General features: G+C 42.2%; 2 protein-coding genes across 3 annotated transcripts; one reads left to right on the top strand and one right to left on the bottom strand.

The window, feature by feature from the left end:
* Positions 1-14: 14 nt before the first annotated feature.
* spring1 (SREBF pathway regulator in golgi 1) lies at positions 15-9,792 on the top strand. Its single transcript, XM_023276288.3, has 5 exons — positions 15-666; positions 2,511-2,667; positions 2,770-2,921; positions 3,154-3,267; positions 9,238-9,792. Exons 1-5 carry the CDS (start codon positions 571-573, stop codon positions 9,319-9,321), a joined length of 603 nt encoding a protein of 200 aa, XP_023132056.2. The 5' UTR covers positions 15-570; the 3' UTR covers positions 9,322-9,792.
* Positions 9,793-9,831: 39 nt separating this feature from the next.
* On the bottom strand, positions 9,832-20,118 carry LOC111572566 (uncharacterized). 2 transcript variants are annotated; one of them, XM_035950975.2, is made up of 4 exons: positions 17,729-20,118; positions 13,884-16,195; positions 13,639-13,784; positions 9,832-12,217 (listed from the first exon to the last, which is right to left on the bottom strand). In XM_035950975.2, the coding sequence occupies exons 2-4, from the start codon at positions 13,903-13,905 to the stop codon at positions 11,744-11,746; spliced, it is 642 nt and encodes a 213-aa protein (XP_035806868.1). In that variant the 5' UTR covers positions 13,906-16,195; positions 17,729-20,118; the 3' UTR covers positions 9,832-11,743. The 2 variants fall into 2 exon arrangements, with proteins under 2 accessions (XP_035806868.1, XP_054867735.1); XM_055011760.1 differs by lacking the exon at positions 17,729-20,118 and having other exon boundaries at positions 13,884-17,709.
* Positions 20,119-20,166: the final 48 nt, after the last annotated feature.

Below are 20,166 nucleotides of genomic sequence, written 5' to 3'. Positions count from 1 at the left end.
CCCGCCACACCACAGCCGCGTTGGAAATTTGTTTTGCTGCTATCGGATGTCAGATTCCGCTGGAAAAAGAAAAACCTCCCCGCTCCTGCTGCTTGTTAGACGCTATTATGAACGCTATCGAATTGTTTTGTTCACAGCAGACGAAACTGCGTCACTAGGCTGCGCCACAGTGTGGTTATTTCATCATCCGTGCCTAGCTAAAGCTAATGCTAAGGCCAGCGTGCTAGCGTGCTAGCAGGCTAACAAAGCAGGCTTTTGTGGGGAAACTCTGTTAGCTTGCATGTCCACCACCTAACTGAGCCGAATTTACAGCTCATGATAAAGACATTAGCAGCTTAGCTTCACTGTAAACGTGCAACATGGGTTAGCTAATTGCTGTTTTGTCCGTCCGTTACTTGGATTCTGACAAATGCTGCCAGGTTTAGCTTAGTTTTACATGCAGCTAATCATCATCAGGTTGTCACACGTCGCTTCAAATCCCTGAAAAAACTACAGTCAGTGAGGGAATTGACTGTTGTGGAGGTTTGATGTTTTGGACTGTCACCTGCATTTCCCCAAGAAAGCCATGCTATGATGGTGCTACGGCGGCTACTGAGAAAGCGCTGGGTGCTGGGAGTAGTCTTCGGGCTGTCTCTCATCTACTTTCTCACCAGCACACTCAAACAGGTACAGAAACTCATAGCAAATATTACCATCCTGCACACAAGGAGTGGCCACCATGGGATTTGTGATTTTATTGCACAAAGGGCATATGTTTTGGAAAATCTACTCAGAAAATAACCATGTAGGAACGAATGTCTGTAGTCAGCTGTCAAATGAAGATGCTCCTCCACAATTATGAAAGATCTCCTCAAACCAATGTTATCTAAAACAGGGTTTCTGCAGGGCATTAAAAAGCATTAATAGTCATTAAATTGATTTTGTGAAAATGAAGACCTTAAATGGCCTTAAAAAAATCATTAAATCTGATTCTCGATGGCACAAATTCTTTCTGCAGTTTTCAAAAAAAAAATGATAATAATGGTATAATAATATGTAATTATAGACTGCGATTCGTCAGATGTGTGCATCTGCATAAACATGCCGAAGCCTTGTGATAATTGTTCTGGCTACTCGGGTACAATTACCAAAAACTGCATGTTTGTAAAGTGGCCGGCAGGCTGGACCAGGTGGAGGAGAGCTGGGAAATGGGGAAACGCAAATTCCAGCAAAAATGGCTAGAAAACATGAAATTCAGAGAATGACTGCAGCCCGTTGGTGGTCAGGGGTGGTTTCCGGATTCAGAAATAGTGAAATGTAGGGACAGTTTTCAAAAATCATCTTTTACAAAAAAAAACAAACCTGTGTAATTTGTTGAGTTCACGGTCGTGGCCTTAAAAAATTTTACAGTCTAGCATTAAAATGGCATTAAAAAGAATTAAATCTGACTGGCAGATTTCTGCAGAAACCCTGTAAAAGCTGTCTTTCTTGTGAACCTTGCGTATTGAAGTCATTGGCCTAATCTAGGAGATAACCAAAGAATAACTACACTGGTTTGGTGCTATCAGATGTTGCAGGCATCAAATGGCTTCATAGATTTGCAGTCTTTTACTTATTTGTTGATCAGATTCATCCTTTTCCTGTAGGGCACCGCCTAATAGGTCTGAGCAATTCGGGGAATTTTTCTGACAGATGTTGAGATTTCAGTTAGAGCTAAGATGTCATTTTTTCCAAGTAAGCTTCAGTTCAGTATTCACTGTGCAATAGATGTAGAACATATGATGGAGCATTACTAGATGAGTATTACTATATATTATTGCAGTGTTGACACAACGGCGTACATCCTGAGTCAGACGCAACGTAAAATGCACAAGGTGTGATTATTTAATATTATTTTAATTGTTGATTAATCTGCCAGATATTTTCATGATTATTCAATTAATTGTTTTTCAATAAAATGTTTGCCAAAGCCCAAAATAAAGTCCTCAACTCTCTTGTTTTGTCCACAACCCAAAGATACTCAGTTTACTGTCATAGAGACCAGGCTTAGGCCAGTTGAACCACAGCGTGCAGCATCCCTCAAAATGTGTTTTATTGTAACTTTTCTTCTTAGTCATGCATGCACGTCATGATTATTTTGGTTCCTAAATGTGTTGAAAACACAACGAGACTTCAGCATGATGTCAGAAAGCATAAGAAGACTGCCAATGAAATTTCATACAGCCTAAAAACAAATGCTTGTTTTGTGTCATTGAATATCCAAAACAAAAAAAAAAGGTCAGTTTACCATTTAATAACGTTATTGTCTCCACTTCAGACAAAAAAAAGGAAGAAAAACATTTCTGGTTGTCGACATAAGATAGTAATAGTTCTTTAGTGTTGTAAATCTTAGCAGTACTATTGATTGGAAAATGTCAGTCTATTCTCAGCCGTGTTGTTTTTCTCACTTTGTGCATCATCATATTGTCTGACCATATTCTGAACTCTATTGCATTGTTCTTTCATGACCTTCTCTTGTGTGAATTTTGCAGGAGGAGCGGACTATACGGGACCGCACGCTCTTAGAAGTTAGAGATTCAGATCACCGTATCCCCTGGAAAGTCCGCTTCAACCTGGGCAACAGCAGCCGACAGATCACTCAGTGCAGAAACTCCATCCAGGGCAAGACGCTGCTAACAGACGAACTGGGTGAGAAACGCAATCGTTACTCTCCGCCGTGCTGTGATGATAACACAACAGCTCCGAGGTACTGGTCGATGCTGATGTTTCGTTGCTTTTATTGTCTTACAGGTTACGTCTGCGAGAGGAAAGACCTGCTGGTTAACGGCTGCTGTAACGTCAACGCTCCCAGCACCAGACAGTACATCTGTAAAAGCTGCCTGGCCAACGGCTGCTGTAGCATCTATGAATATTGCGTGTCTTGCTGCCTCCAACCCGATAAGGTAATCTTTAGTGGCAAAACAACACTAAACTGTCCGCCAGCTGCATCTAGTTTAAATGGATAATCCCAAAATGCAAGAATTCCTGGAATATATGTCCCAGAGTTGATTGCTGATTTTGCATTTTCTACATAAAAAGGACTGTGAGGGGAGCAGAAGGAACAAACCGACAGATTGAAATCTGCACTTGTGTTTTTCCACATCCTCACTTTCTTATCTGTGTGCTCTTCTTCAGCAACCTCTCCTCGAGCGCTTCCTCAATCGTGCAGCTGAAGGTTTCCAGAATCTCTTCACTGCCGTAGAGGATCATTTCGAGTTGTGCCTGGCCAAGTGTAGGACCTCTTCACAGGTATGTTATGAGCTGAAAAAAAAATCAAAAAAAATGATCACATCTGATAGCCCAGCTCTCCTAACCTCGCTGTTGGAGCTATGCATCTAATGGTAGGCATTTTGAAACAAAGCATAAACAGTGAAAGTCGCACGTACGTAACCGCACGTATCACCAATCTCTCGAAACTTCACGCCCATTTTGCTCAACTAATACTCCTCGGTCTGTTCTTTCGATAGCTGTCAAAACTAGATAGACGATATGTTTCGTTGTGACTCATTGCAATTGTCTCATGAATTTCCTGGATGTCTAGAACAGCAGATCACAAATGGATTCTTCAGAAAACAGAATATATCTTCATATTGATCCTGCACTTGCTTTGACCTTTGCTCTGCTCAGTATTAAGCACTCACAAAAGCCTCATGTTTTATGTGAGAAAAGCTTCACACTCTTCTTTATTTTGCATGATAACAAAAGAACTATTGAATTTTATTTATAAAGCGCTTTTCCAAAAGCTCAAAGACGCTGTACATAAAATACAATAAGATAGAACAAAACAGATAATTAAAATCAGTAGATAGTAAACAAGTTCAAGATAAAATACAGAATCACTTAAGGAAAGCAGATCTAAAAAGGTGAGTCTTTAAAAGGGATTTAAATGTGGTGAGGTTGGTGCAGTCACGGAGGGCATGGGGGAGTGAGTTCCAGAGTGTGGGGGCGGCAATGGCGAAGGCTCTGTCCCCCCAATGTCGCCGGCTGGTCCTGTGCGGGATGGAAAGGAGGTTTGTGTGGGAGGAACGGAGATTCCTGGGGGGGGTGTAGGGGAGGAGCAAATCGGTAAGGTAAGAGGGGGCTAGATTATGGATGGACTTGAAGGTGAGGAGAAGCAGTTTGTACTGGATGCGGTGTGAAATGGGGAGCCAATGGAGGTTCCGCAGGACGGGTGTGATATGGTCGTGAGAACAGGTTCGGGTGAGGAGTCGGGCAGCAGAGTTTTGAATGAGTTGAAGTTTATAGAGAACTTTGGAGGTGGAGCCGAAGAGAACGCTATTGCAGTAGTCAAGGCGGGAAGTGACGAAGGCATGAATGAGGGTTTCAGCGGCTGAGAAGGAGAGGAAGGGGCGGAGACGGGCGACGTTGCGGAGATGGAAGTAGGCAGTTTTGGTGATCTGATTAATGTGGGGTTCAAAAGTGAGGTTGCTGTCAAATATCACACCGAGGTTGCGGATGTGAGCAGAAGGAGATAGGGTGGTGTTATCAATGGTAATGGGGGGGTGGGGAAATGGTGTGAGTGATTTAGGTCCGATAAGGATGAGATCAGTCTTGTCACAGTTTAGCAGGAGAAAATTTTTCCTCATCCAGGATTTAATGTCGGCCAGGCAGCTGGAGAGAGAGGGGAGGGTGGTGGTGGCGGTGGTGTTGGTGGAGATGTAGAGTTGGATATCGTCGGCGTAGCAATGGAAGTGTAGGTTGTGGCGGCGGATGATGTTGCCGAGGGGGAGGAGGTACAGGATAAAGAGGAGGGGGCCAAGTACTGATCCTTGAGGGACACCATGGGACAGGGGGGCAGTGGGTGATGTGCAGTTGTTGACCTTGATGAATTGTTGTCGATTAGTGAGATATGATGTGAACCAGGTGAGGGCGGTGCCGGTGATGTTAATGGAGGATTGAAGGCGGGACAGGAGGATGGAGTGATTGATTGTGTCAAATGCTGCAGAGAGGTCGAGAAGAATGAGGATGGTGACTTGTCCAGAGTCTGAGGAGAGGAGGAGATCATTGGTGACCTTGAGGAGAGCAGTTTCAGTGCTGTGATGAGAGCGGAATCCGGATTGAAAGGTTTCATACAGGTTGTTGGAGGTGAGGTGAGTTTTCAACTGGGCAGCGACGACACGTTCTAATGTTTTGGATATGAAGGGGAGATTGGAGATGGGCCGGAAGTTGTGAGGGGAGGTTGGATCCAAACCAGGTTTTTTGAGGATGGGGGAGACAGAGGCGAGCTTGAGGGGTGAGGGGACACAGCCAGTACTGAGGGAAGTGTTGATGATGTTAGAGATGAGGGGGGCGATAACAGGGAGGCAGTTTTTGAGGAGGGCAGTGGGGATGGGGTCCAGGCAGGATGTGGAGTTTTTAGTTCCAGTGATGAATTTGGGCAGGTCCAGGGGGGAAACGGGCGAGAAGTGGGCCAGGGGGGGAAAGTTCAGAGGGTTTGGTGGAGGAGAGGGGGGATCAAGTGAAGTGGGAGAGGTGACAAGGCTGCTGTGGATGGAGATGATTTTGTTATGAAAAAAAGAGAGGAATAGGTTGCATTTGTCAGTGGTGAACGAGTTTGAGACTGTGTCCGGGGGGGCAAGGAGTTTATTGACAGTTGAGAAGAGGGATTTGGGGTTGTTGGAGCTGGTATTGATCAGGTCAGAGTAGAAAGTGGACCGTGCAGATTTCAGGGCGTCTTTGTATTGTTGGAGGAAGTCGGAGTAGGCTTGGCGGTGAACTGTCAGGTTTGTTTTCTTGACAAGACGTTCTAGCTGTCGTTTATGGGCTTTCATGAGGTGGAGTTCAGGGGTGTACCATGGAGCAGAGTGGGAGAAAGTAACTAATTTGGATTTGAGGGGAGCAAGCTGATCAAGACAGGAAGAGAGAGTATGATTGTAGTGGTTGATGAGGTCAGTGGGGTTATTGATTGACGGGGGAGGGGAGACGGACAATGCAGTGGTCAGTGAGGCGGATAATACAGAGGGGGAGAGTGATCTGGTGTTTCTAAAAAAGATTGTCCGTTTTTCCTTGGGCAGGGGGGTGGGGAGGCTGATGTCCATAGTTATTGCTAGGTGGTCAGAGATGGAGAGATGACAGCTGGAGATATTTAGGACTGTAAGACCAGAGGAGCAAACCAGATCGAGGATGTGTCCATGGTTGTGGGTGGGGAAATTGACATGCTGGGTGAGGTTGAGTGATTGTAGGAGATCTAGGAAGTCAGAGGCAGATTTACTGTGAAGGTTGTCCATGTGAAAGTTGAAGTCACCAAGGATGAGGACTGACGGAGATGTAGCTAATAGCTGGGTGGCAAAGTGGGAAAAGTCAGGGAGAAATGAGGGGTTTGGTTTAGGTGGGCGGTAAATGATAGCAGTGACCATTGGGGTGGGACCGGGTGATTTAAAAACAAGGTGTTCAAAGGAGGGGGAGGCAGGGATGGAAAGTGGGATGGTTGTGAAGACCTGTTTGTGGATGACTGCGATGCCGCCTCCTCGACCTTCTGGGCGGGGTGAGTTGAGGTACGTGTATCCGGAGGGGGTGGCTTGGTTGAGTGGGTAGAAGTCCAGTGGTTTGTGCCATGTTTCGGTTAGACAGAGGAAGTCCAGTTTATTGTCCAGGATGAATAATTGTAGAATGGGGCCTTTGCTGGTGACGGAGCGGGTGTTGAAGAGGGCAAAGTTCAGGTGAAGTGTGGATGTGTGATTAGGGGAGGGCTTCTGGGGACAAGGCTGTGAGGTCCGTGGAAGTGGGCGAAGGTTAGCAAAATGGCAGTTTCTGAGGGAGGGCTGCCGAGGTTGTCTGAAGCTGATGATGGTGGGGATTTGGCAGCTTGTTGAATTCTGGTACTGCGGGGGTGACGGGCAAGGGGAGCCAGAGGGGGGAGGCAGTGGGTGTGCTGGAGGGGAAGATGGGGGGAGTTCCAGGTGGGGACAGAGGGGGGCGCTGTAGCTGGGAGGCGGTTCAGTGGAGCGTGAAGAAGAGATGGATGTAAACACTGGCACTAGTCAGTCTGAAGTGTGGACGGTGTATTGGATATTTGAGATTAAAAGTGATCTGCCGGACCTGTTTGGATGGATGCCATCACTGTTAAAATATTCTGGCCTGTTCCAGAAACAGTTAAAATTGTCAATAAAGTTAATTCTGCTGGCACGGCAGAACGAGCTAATCCAGGTGTTCAGGCTGAGCAGTCTGCTGAAGCGCTCAGAGTTGTTGTTTACCGTTGGTAGGGGCCCGCTAATAAAAATAGACTTTCCGCAGTCTTTCAGTAAGTCCGTCAGATTTTGAAAATCACGTTTTGTCTGCTCAGACTGGGGGCGCGCTGTGTCGTTGCAGCCGACGTGAAGGATAATGCGGTGTACAGAGGAGGGGAGTGAGCGGAGAACGGAAGGAATTTTAACAGCGATGTCTGCAGCTGTAGCACCGGGGAATGACAGTGTGATAGCGTTAAAGAACCTGATGCCTCTCATGATACTGTCGCCAATGATGAGCGTAGAGGGGGCGAAGAGTGGGGCAAGTGGTGGACGGGAGGTTGTGAACTTACGGGAGAGGTGGCGTGGAGGGCTTCCGGCTGAGGTTGCGTCGGGGCTGGTGTGCAGAGGAGCCGCCGCGGGTGCCAGCTGTCCCTGTGGCTCGGTGTCGGTAAGGGTGGAGGTGATGGTGGAGCGATGGAAACGCGGCGATGAGGAGTCTACAAACTCGGGTTGTAGACAGCTGCCATGATGGTCCAAGTCTTTGCCGACGGACCCGGCGGAGTGGCGGCGAACCGCGTCCCGCAGCAGACGTCGTCGGGAGGTTGCGGAGGATATCCGGGTTTGGGACCGCTGGATTTGTTGCTCTCCGGAGGAGGACCGAGTGCTGCCGGTCGCCCGCGGAGGGGAGACCCTGCCGGTGGAGCCAGGCTGAGCCCGGGGGCCACCGCACGTTTGCGCGGAGGTGGTCTTTGCGCCGGCGTCCAGCGGCGACCGGGAAGTAGCCGCCCCCGATGAGGAGGCCGGCCGATCCGCAGCGTTGGACGTCGGGGGGTCCAGAGCCTTTGGCGGTCCGTCGTCTGTTCGGATGGGAGCCGCAGAGGCTCCGGCAGCTGGCAGGTTGGAGGAAGAGGAGGCGTCGCCGCCGATCAGCGTCGCCGCCGGGTTGGCGGGCCGGGGCTTGGCCGGTAGGGACAGAGCCGCAAAGCTGATGAGATTTGGTCGGGCCGGGGAGACGGTGTGGTCGTTGCGGCTGCTTTTGCCACGAATGACGACCTCGGACCAGGATGGATGTCGGTTCGGGGGTTGAACAGGACGAGGGCCGGGGGCTGACGGGGACCCACGGGAGGGTGTCATGGAGGGAGGACTGGACTGAAGCGAGGTAGCGGGACTGCTTGCAGGCGACGTTCATGTAAGAGGTGAGTATATCTGATTTGATTTTTAGCTCCTCAGTTAGACGACGGATGTCAGCCTTCAGGCGGATGATGGTTGTGTTGGCTGCATCTAGTTCAGAGGTGTGGGGGGGGGCAGACAAGGAAGTGGTGTCCGGTGAAGAGTCCCTGGCTGTGTCCGCCATGTCCCTGGCTTCCGAAAACTAAACAGTGAACTAGGATTGTTACTGTGGTGCTATAAAGCCCTTATCTGCTGCTGTTTGCATCCAAACACTGTAACACTGTAACACACCGACGTGTTGAGCCACCGCAGCTAGTTAGCCGCTGCTGATAGCACTGTCCGTTAGCAGTTAGCTGCGGTTAGCCTCTGACCGGCGAAGTCTGAAAGTTCTTTACAAGGTGGTTTACGCTCAAAGTCTTTTCATCAGAAGGTGTAGCTTTGTACAAAAATAAAAATCTGTCAAAAGTCTGTCACGGCAGGACAAGGAGTTTGTCTCGCTGCGACTAATAATAATGTGGGAGCGGGAGCCCGACAAAACACGTCCTTCAGTCAGCCGTCGATGTTAGCCACCATTGATACTCCTCGGTCTGTTCTTTCGATAGCTGTCAAAACTAGATAGACGATATGTTTCGTTGTGACTCATTGCAATTGTCTCATGAATTTCCTGGATGTCTAGAACAGCAGATCACAAATGGATTCTTCAGAAAACAGAATATATCTTCATATTGATCCTGCACTTGCTTTGACCTTTGCTCTGCTCAGTATTAAGCACTCACAAAAGCCTCATGTTTTATGTGAGAAAAGCTTCACACTCTTCTTTATTTTGCATGATAACAAAAGAACTATTGAATTTATTAAGTTTTTTTTTCCTGTTTTCATGCAGAGCGTTCAACATGAGAACACCTACCGAAACCCTCAAGCCAAATACTGCTACGGTGAGAGTCCTCCAGAGCTCCTGCCTGTATGAATGCTTATCTCGCCTCTGCAGGTTTTGGAAGAGCAATGAATCAATAAAATGACCCCATTTGAACTCCTGAAAGACAGTTTGGAGAAGAGACGGTGCAAATGAAGTTGCCGTCTCGGACAATTTTAAAATTTTTTTATTTTTGTTTTTGCATTATCGTGACAAAACGATGAAGACATCAAAGAAGGACCTCAAAAATGGACAAATGCTGTATGTGATTTGATTATTTACACTTCATAAGTGCATTAGAACGCTTCATACCTTCATCCGTGATGATCATCAGGTCTACATAACGGGCAGCTCATCCATCACGATTTGCTTCAAAGTCACATCATGAAGCAGGCTTCATTTTTAAACGTTTTGTTGTTCGTTTTGTGGAATATGTGTTAAAACAGCAAAGAATGTGTCCTTCTGTCTGTGTACAGTGCATGCATACGAAACGGCTATTTAATAAAAGTGACTGTGAAACAAAAATTGATGTTTTTTTGTAAATGCCATGATGATTTTTTTTTTCTTTTTTTACTTTTACATTACAGGTTTAAAGCAGTGAGTTTAACCAAAACAAGCCTAATTAGGAAAAATTTGCATTTTAACACTAATATAAGATACCATGGGTTTAGTTAACCCTTAAATGCACGAGTGATTGGACCCTACACTATTCCATAAGTGGGTCAAAAATGACCCATATAAGAATCAATGTGTTTTCATGCTATTTTTTTTTTTTTTTTGTCATTTTGGTTCAGAATAGTAATTTATGTGACATTTTTGTCCATACAAGAATAATTTCATGTTAGAAATAGGTTTATTTTTCACTTTATAACAGATTTTGAAAATTTTGATCATTGAAAAAGAATATTACACAGAGCAGCAATAGAAATGTCAACTTCCATTCTGTTGACGTTTTTCCACTCTTTTCCTCCAGCTGTTGCTGCTCTCCATCCCTCCAATATGACAATTTCTTTAAAAGTCTAAAAGGTAACTTAAAAATTTAAATGGGATGATATCAAAAGCATGTTTTGTGAGGAATAGCTGGAATATGAAATTATAAAAACTTTTCATTTCAAAGATATTACAAGAAAACTACGTCACCAGGTCATTTTTTGACCCACTGATGCATCTAATGGTTGACCAGAGAACACAAGTGATCTTTAATTTAATTTATTTTTTTAAAATGACAAGAAGAAATAAGGCTCAGTGAAGGAAAACAATAAATAGATGTCAGTTTGGAAAAACAATTTCAGTCTTTTAAAGGAAGGTTTGTCTGATAATTAAAAAAATGTCAATTATATCCAAAATATAAAACAATTTAAGAGTCCTAATTATTTCTAGCACTACAGAGACTCATTTGAAGGTCGTACAGACGAACAAATACACTGTAACTTCTAACAGAACAATAATTGATCACCTATTCTTGCAGAACGAGCCCCACATTAATCTTTTTGTTACACTCTTGTTCTTTTGCATCTCTTTGATGGGAGTCTGACAGTGTTATCTGCCTCACTGTGCACTGTCCATCTGTCCGCAAATTTCACTGCAAAATGCAGTGACTGGAGTCCAAAGCGGCGATTCTTATCAGCTTCTCTTTCTACCTCAGGCAATGTGAGCCGGCTCACAGGGGATAGGTGGCCCGAGCAAAACAATTAATCACTGTGAAGGCCGAGAAAACAAACTGCCGTAATTAGGAAATGTATTAGAGACGCTTCTCATTTGCTTTCTTGGCAAGTTGATTAATCACCATCGCAGGAGAATGTGTCAGTTGCTGTGAGGTGTCAAGTTTAACAGAACAAAGACATTTCTGATAGAAATTTAATGGCATGACATTGTGGGGAATTGGCCAATTTCTTGCTTAAAGTTGCCACTCATACCTGCAAAGTAAAAAAGGAGTTTCTGCTACCAGGTAAAACACTACTTCAATGCAAGAAATCCTCTAAAATCACAGTTTGGTGTTTTACGTTTGTTTTCTTTTTTCTTATTGAAAGATGTGCTAGTAAATGGATTTGGTTGCTGTTTCCCCTGTTTTCAGCCCTCATGCTAAGCTAAGCTAACTTGGTGCTACATTTACATTTACCTGACAAAATTAAGATCATAGCTCCTTTTTTTTGCACAGAAATGACAGTCTAATCAACCCCGTCATCTAATACAAGCAAGAACAGTTTCCCAAACATGTCAAAAAATGCCTGTGAAGAGTTGAGATTCCACTTTAAAAAGTGTTCAATTGGCTATTTCACCAACTTCAAACTGCATTTGCATTAAATAAATTTTTTCCTGCAGAGTAAAAACTGAGACACTCTGTAAACTTTCTTCATATTGATGAATACGCATTTACAAATTTTAAAAACAAATAAAATCAAAAGTTAAATGAAAAGCTGCCATAAACTGTAACCACGTCTGCAACACAAACTGCCGTCAACTTTTACTTTTAAAATTACAGCTGGTATCTGCTCCCCTCCAGGTATTTCTGAGGCGTTACCTTAATAACTTTGGATTTCGTCTTATTTGGCTCACTCGCCTTTAAACCGTGGACCACAAACTTGCCCTGCAGCCAGTCCAGGTAGTGCCTGGCCCTCTTTAACAGAGTGTGGCCAAACTGTTTCCTCTCGAATGCCTGCTCAGGCATCGTGGGCAGGGAAGGTTTTGGGGAGCATTCACCTCCGAGAATGGTCTTCAGACAGGCCTCCAGCAGATTCACCCTGGAGATGGCGTCCCGGAGCTTCTCGTGAAGGGAAACGTCTTTGGGATTCAGGTTGTTCTTCTGGTCGTCCAGCACTTCTTTCAGGGCTCCGGCCATGAAGAAGAGGCTGCACTGAACCTTTGACCCGACCACAGGAGCGTTCTGGTGGACCTGCAGCTCGGGGAAGCCAGGAGACCAGGTGCCGAGGTGCTTCCCGTTGGCTTCCTCCTGGAAGAGAAGATCAACAGTTCAATCATTCAAGTGCCATGCCATTCAGCGTAGGCAATCATTTCTCTCCAGCTCCTTCAGACTTTTGCTCTCTGAATTGTGACTGTAGCCTGTTCTATGTGTAGCCATGATGTCAGTCCGTCTATCATTTTCATTCTTTGTCTGCCTCGTCGTCTCTTCCCATTAATTTTTACAGTTGTGACAATATATTCCAGGGTCTCTCCTTATGATGTCACTTGCCATTTCCTAATTTTGTTAAGTAGCGTATAATTTGTGTATAGTATTTTTAAAACATCTTCATTAGTTATTCTGTCCATATAAGATATACACAGCATGCGTCTGTAAAACCACATCTCTACTGCAGTGATTTTGTTTGACATTTTATTATTTATGTTCCAAGATTCACATCCATACATCAGAACTGGTAGGATGTAGCAGCTGAGAGTCCTCATACGGATGCTAAATGCCATTTTCTTATTTGTCAGTATATTTTTCCTTTTCGTAAATGCTGTTCTTCCCATCGCTACTCTACATCTGATGTCTGTTTCACGCCTCCCATCTGATGTCATTCATGAACCGAGATATTTGAAATAATCAACCTGCTTCAGTATTTCTTGGTCTACTTCTATGTTACAGGTTGGGATGACATTTTTCTTTTACCTTACCATTACTTCTGTTTTCTTTTTCTTTCTAGACAGACCAAGTTTTTGGCTTTCTGCACCATGCACTAATAAGCATTTATGTCCCCTAAAGACACATTTTGGACAATAAAGCATTTACACGTGCAACAACACGAGCAAAAAACAATTTTTTTCAAGGCAAAAAGCTCATCCTACACACTGAAGACAAAAACTTGCATGTTTTAATACTGGTATTGTGCAATCATATACAAAAAGATAGTCTGGTTGTAATTTAAAAAAAAATAGAAGCCTATTTTTTAAAAATCTTTTAAATCAACTCATTCCTTTGTAGAAACCACACACACTCACATACTCTATGTGCAATTATTTTGTGTATTTGTATGCATTTTTTGGCTAATTACAAACAATTTTATGTGATTAAACTTGTATTTTATAACAGAAAAATTGGGAAATGCACTCTTTTTTTTTACTTAATTAGAATATATTTACAGCTATAGGGAGTAGTTTTCAAATCAAACATTTCACATCAGTAGTATTCATGATACAGAGAGGTATTTTGATATCAAAAATCTCATCCACATAATGAGCAATATTTTTTTATATAATGGTGCTTTTTCTCAAGCAAAATATCCAAATAGCTCTCAGGCTGTTGCTTGCGTGCCTGCACAGTTTGAAACATCATTTTTTTCTATTCTTATTCTGTTACTGAAGCTATAAGTGGCCAAATCTGAGGAAGGAACTGTGTGGCAACTTCCAGACGTTAAACATTCTGGTACTTACAAAACCCGTCAAGCTCTCGTCCACCAGCCTTCTGGTCAGAGCTGTCAGCTCCTTCGGCCTGCATGAGGCAGCAGCAGCGTGTCTCTGTGTTCCTGCATGTCCTGCATCCAATCCTTGCATCAGAACCATTATCCAGGCACATGCAACTGTCAGAAAACCAGTCAAGTCATTCCACAATTTGAAATCACGACAATGATGAAAACTGTGCTTCTTGATGCACTAAGATTGAAGGTGTCATACTGTACCTGCTCTGTATTTCAGACCCATTCTTCCTCCTCTCAGGGGTCAAGGACAGATTCTAAAGTAACCTGAGTGACTGAGGATCATTTTTATATTTGCAAACCTCTCAAAGGAGGCGTGTGAAAGACGTGATGAAGATTAACTTCCCCCCATATCTCTATCAGCCATATCCAAACCAGCAAACCAACTGACGTTGGGTTCCTCTAGCAGGTCAGCACCTTGCACAATTTGTTTTTTTGTCACTTCCTGGAGGAAATACGGCAAATTTCTGATGAAGATGATGTACATGTGATATGGCTGTCACGCAATCTAACCATAGATCATCTTAAAAGGGGTAAACAATGATAAATATTCTGTAACCTAAACCAAACCCACTGATTCAGGTTAGGATTTTGGTTCATGTATTGAGAAAACATACTGTATGTCCCAATACAGCACACTTTTATTTTCAACACCAAAGCTAATGTATAAAGCTGATATTTAAATTCACTTTCTATGTACGTCAGTTGTTTTTAAGCTACATGTGACAACATATTTACACTGTTTGATTCATTCCTTCTCTGATCCCCTTTACGCAACACTTCCTGTGCGTAGATGTGACTCGAACCACAACTCAACAATATCCTTTCGTGGGACCAGTTCAATCCAGTTTGACTCGCTGACTAATTTTTAAAACCACACAATGCTGTTTGATTTGCTTAATGTGTAAAGCAAATCAAAGGGGGGAGGACTGATGATGAACAGTCAGATTCTCAGGAAAAAAAGTTGCATTAAAGCCCCAGAATGGTGCAGGATCTAACAGAACTGCTTTAATAGGTTTAACAGGAGACTTTACAGAGATTAATGCAGTTGTTATGTCTGTTCTGTCTAACAGAATACACAGGTATTTATAACAAAAACGAACAGTGTGATGAACAGTGATAAAAACAAGAAACTCAATCTGGAGAAAAAGAACCCCCCAAAAACTTGCTGCCTCACAGCCTTTTAGCTTCTCCTGGCTGGAACATACCATCTGCTCAGGTGAGCACAGGTGTGACTGAATAGATACAAAGCATTAAAAAACACAAAATAACAAACAAAGCATCCATTTAAGATTCATTAGTTGCTGCTGGTATCACATATTGCTTTGTGTACACATTTGAGCGTCCACCAACTTCAACTGAATGTCATCTATTGCAGAAAAGTTTGACACATCCTCCCACATTTTGACAGTTTTCAGGCAGGTCTGAGGATCTAATGACACAAACCTGTTTTCACTTAACACAGACTGTCATCCACACCAACATCACAGCAAAATAAATCAAACATAAAAGCTCACAACGTACACATGTTAAAATGAATCACTAACCAGCACACATACACAAGAATCTTAATAATACTGTTAATGTTGGAAAGGGGGACTTTACACAAAAAAAAGGCGCATATTTGCATATTTTGTTCACTTTTCTGTTATGTACATTGCAAAAACTGCTTTAATCTAAGGCTACATTGTATAAATAATAATAATAACTTTTTAAATAGTTGTCAATGAAAATAAATACATATCCCATAAATATATAAATAATCCTATTTAAGCTACATCGGTGTCTGCTGACCATAGATTTAATTCACATTTATTTACATTCTTAGCAAATGAATATGTATAAATACCATATCAGTAGTAGTAATGCATATATGAAAAGAAGCCCAACAGAGCTTTCACACTAGAAGTGTACAAGTTGTACAAAGCAAGCTGATTTCCAGCTGATCTTGCAGCCAAATGCACTCAGGACATTGGAAATTATCAATGAGGATGAGGAGCCCTCACAAAGCGCCTCAGAAGACATCGCAAAACTGTTTTAGCAACGTCAGCAGATCTATCATGGGTTTTACATCATTTTGTCTTTAATTACCTGGATCCTGCCATTTTGTTGAGACACACTCTCTCCGCCTGAACAAGCACTGCCGGCACTTGTGCCATCCAGTCCTTCAGTCTTTGTATAACCCCCCAGCCGTAGATTTTCTTTTCGAAGGCATCATCATGGGACAGCTGTGGTGGGGACGGCGTCGGCAACACAGTGATCTTTGGGTCTACGTACCTGAGAATAGCTTTTAATAGACTAAACTGGTTGCGGAGGTGACCACTGACGCGCCCCAAAACAGCTGGAGGATTGGAAAAAAGTTCCTTCTGATATTTTTCTACTTGTAAAAGGTGCAGGTAAAAAAGCTTGTTCTTGACACAGATGTACTGCAGGTTCTCAGAAATACTGATGCCGGATATCGTGGAGCTGGGAACATCATCTGGAATTGATTCATTCCTGGGTCCATCGAGCTCTATCTGTAAGAAAATAAAAGGTATAAAGTGAAGTCAGCATAAATCTGAAAGAGGAGTGAAGGAAATGTAGCAAAATATATGTTTTTTTAAATTCAAACAAGAGCAAAACAGTAAGCATTTCTGTGTTGGTGCTGATAAAGGTTAAGCTGTGTATTGTTTTTAAATGAACTTTGGTGTGTTGGTATGATGTTTTTGTTACAAATTAGCACAGGTCATGAGGACAGACAGTTGTGAATGAAGAGAAATTGTTAAGTTTAAATGAGTGTTTAAAGAAGCCTATCCCACACAGTTCCTTTAAATATGGTATACACAAAAAAACAAGCAAGTTGGCTGTACAGTAAATGGTAGTTGAAGGTGATGTCTTCTACAGTCTTAAGCAGAAAATGACCTCATCGTTGTTTGAAACTTGTTTAAAGCTATTTAAAGTTGGCTTTCTTAGGATTAAAAATATGTATTTACACACTGCATAAAGTAGTTTGCCTTATAAATGGTAAAGTCTGTTGTTTCTGCACATGCTTTCAGGATCCATGCATATAATTCTGCATTACTGGTTTGGTTTGATTAAATTAAATTCAACTCTATTTTATTTACACAGGGACAATTCACAAGTCATCTCAGGCTGTTTAAATCTAGAGAGAAACCCAATCATTCCCAGCAGCGGGAAGAAAAAAACTCCCATTTTAACAATCTTCCAGCAGAACTAGGCTCAGGGAGAGCAGACATCTGCCTCGACAAATTAGGGAGAGGGGCTAAGATAAAAATGAGCAGCGAGAAACAGATTGTAAAGCTCTATTAAGTCACACCCAACATTCCCTCCTGCTTCACATTAAAAATAATCATTCAGCAAAACACTAACCGGCTTCAGCAACACAATGTCTTTGTCGACTCAGTTCAGGCTGACCGCAACAGTGTTGCACAAAACTGGATATTTTTGGCAAAGAGTTTTAAACATTATAGTGAGTAACTGACCAACCAACCACAGAAATCTATTAAATGCATGTAGAGGTACATCCTGTGTCTCAGCAGGACAACCAACTTCTTTAATTCTGTCATGCTGTTGTGTGGTAAACTACTAAATACTGGCTTCTTTATCACAGTGTGAGTTTGTTTGGCTGCATCTCAAATACTTCCAGTTGCGTCTATTTCAGACAAGTTCAAAGAGAGTTTTCCAACCAAAATCCAAAGAACTACAACTTCAAAGTTCCAAATTGCAGCTTTAAACTGACTTTCTTTGAAGACAGATGTGAGATGTAAAAATAAAAACAACAAAGGTATCTATGTTTTGCTCTACTGATTGAGCAAACCATGATTCAAGGATCAAGCGGAATGAGTTGATCACCAACGATGGCATTGCAAAGGGCCATGCAGTTACCTTTACATCTATAAAAGACAGCTATCACATCGCAAATCTCACACAAGTCAAAGTTTTGATCAAATTTCTAAGTGGTTTTAGGATCATTTTGTGCTCTTGTACATGGTTAAAACAAACTATGCAACAACTAGGGCTAAGAACTATACCATCTAAGTGATACTTACGTATTTTTCCAGCAGTCGATTTATTTCGAGATTCAATAAACTCGTGACCGACTTAGTGCTGTGGAAGACGTCGTCGCAGCTGAACTGAGACGGAGTAACTAACAGAGAATTTCCGTTAACTTCCAGGAGCATCAAGACGAGTACTGAGAAAAGATCGAGCAGATACAGGTGACTCAAAATGTGACACCAAGGACAAGGAGGAAACAAATGCCATCTGTTCTAGGGTGAGTTCCTCTTAAAAACAGGAAATTGCAGCATTACTTCAGCAAATCAACAAGGCTGAGCAAATATTGCTACAAAACGAATGAATTTTTCCAAACAATGAAGTGTGGAAAAGTGGACTAGGATCAGTTTTTATCTCGTCTTTAGTCTTTTTTATGTCTTAAGCCTTCTAAACAAACTCAAGCACATGTATGAGCTTACTTGTAACACAATTCACAGAATTCTACATTTATACTGGACATTCCAGTGGCTATATATTAAACTGCATTATTAAATACATGCATGTTATATTGAGAATAATGAAGATATTTACCAAAGGGCATCAGAGGTCCATTGGGTTTACTATCCATAGCGGCTGTAGTAACAGATTCACTTGACGCTCAGCAGTTCTTGATGAACTCTGCTAGCTGGCCTTTATATATATATGGTATTGGAAGTCATCTATACCCACCCACTAGGATTGAGAAAATTCCATGATGACATTTTTTTATAAACACTCATTGTATGACCGCCTGTCGTCTGTATCAGTAGTTGTTGTGCTTTTTTTTTTTTAGCAGAGGTATGACTTATTGCTCAGATAATTACAAAACTGAAAATAGACATTGTGTTTTTTCTACTATTGTGTTTTTGTAACTCTAATATCTGAGAATCGGAAGAAGTGTGAGGCTGTATGTCAAAGTGGGCAGATTTTTCACTATACACAGCACAAACTACCTCACTTATAAAGACATAGGCTCGACGTGTTAGATTACAAAGCAATTCAGTGCGTTTATGCTGTAACTTTAAGGTTTGCGTTTTTTTCCTTCAGAATTGGAGAAATGGAGTGACTCTGCCTTTGAGAAATAAGGAAAACTCCAAAACATATTGTTATAACAACGAAAAAAGCGTTCAATTTGTCTTTAATCCTTGCTATTTTCATGTGAAAATGAAATGTTGAGACACTTAAAAATTTATAAAACTAAACCGTGAAAGACGAAAATTCTTTGTAAGTTAAGAAATATTGCTTTAAATCTGTGAAATAGTGTCATAAGTAGACATTGCTTCATCCTAAGAGAGCAAGAAAGGTTGGGGGAAAGGAATTTAGATAAAAAGTTGTTAATAAGTCTTAATTAGGACTTTTGAATTCATCCAGCATTTATCGGGTTAAAAAAAATGGCACAGTTGAGCTCATTAAAATTTGTTATTTCTTCGGCACCTGTTTGTTCCCCTCTTTGAAAAACAAAATAAGACAGAAAATGTCGAGATGACGCAAAATCACCCCATAATTCACACCTACAGTACACTAGGTGAGAGTTCCGTGATGATATTGCCTTCAGTTTCTTGCTGATAACACCCTTCCACCTTCTCAGTTTAAAAGTACCCTAATGTATTCTCGTTATTAGCATCATGTCCCGGTATTCTCATTCAGTTTGACACCGATAATGTTTCAGTGGTTTCTTTTGTCAGACATTACTATTTGAAACAGCTCTTCTAACAAACAGATGAATGGTCTGCTTAATGGTCTACATCATAGTACTGATTAAAAATTGACAAATTTTCTCTTACCTCTGTGAAGGGATCTTTTTTAGATCCGGTGATCAATTTTTCTGGAGTTCCCCAAGGCTCCATACTGGGTCCTCTGGCTTTTTGGCTTTGCACTTGTTTTCCCTTGAAAAATCATCAGCTCATTTCTACGCAGATGACGTTAAAATACACCTTTAATTTCATTCTTAGAATATGAACACCGCAAAGGTTATTAAAATGCCTTCTTTTCAAATAAATGTCCACTAATTTCCTGCAACAATGGCAATTTTTGAAGAAATGTCCTCGGTTTGTTTAAGATCTAACCTCCTAAAATATTATTTTTTAACAAGATCTTGGCTTCTGACCAAAATGTAAAGTGCCTTACCTGTTATATTACAATCTGGAATATCCCTAACCTGAGCCTCTTCGCATCTCCAGCTGATTTATTAAGCTTTTATTACTTGAAGTCAGGGCTTTGTCATTGTTCACCCAAGACTCGAAACTAAAAGGACGGCACTTCAAAGGGCTGTGGCCCAAAGACTTCCTTTTTAATTCCTGGAGCTGGTGAAACATGACAGAGTAATTTGTGGATAGTCATTATTAACCTTAATTTCATCACACTTGCTTCTTTCCTTTTAAAAACATAAATAGCAGTCACTTGAACTTCAGTGAACACAGTTGAATCATGAGTGACGAAACAAAAATGCGCATGT

Source organism: Amphiprion ocellaris, chromosome 6, assembly GCF_022539595.1.
Source record: "Amphiprion ocellaris isolate individual 3 ecotype Okinawa chromosome 6, ASM2253959v1, whole genome shotgun sequence".
Classification (NCBI taxonomy): Eukaryota; Metazoa; Chordata; class Actinopteri; family Pomacentridae; genus Amphiprion; species Amphiprion ocellaris.
This window is presented reverse-complemented; position numbering and strand designations above follow the sequence as displayed.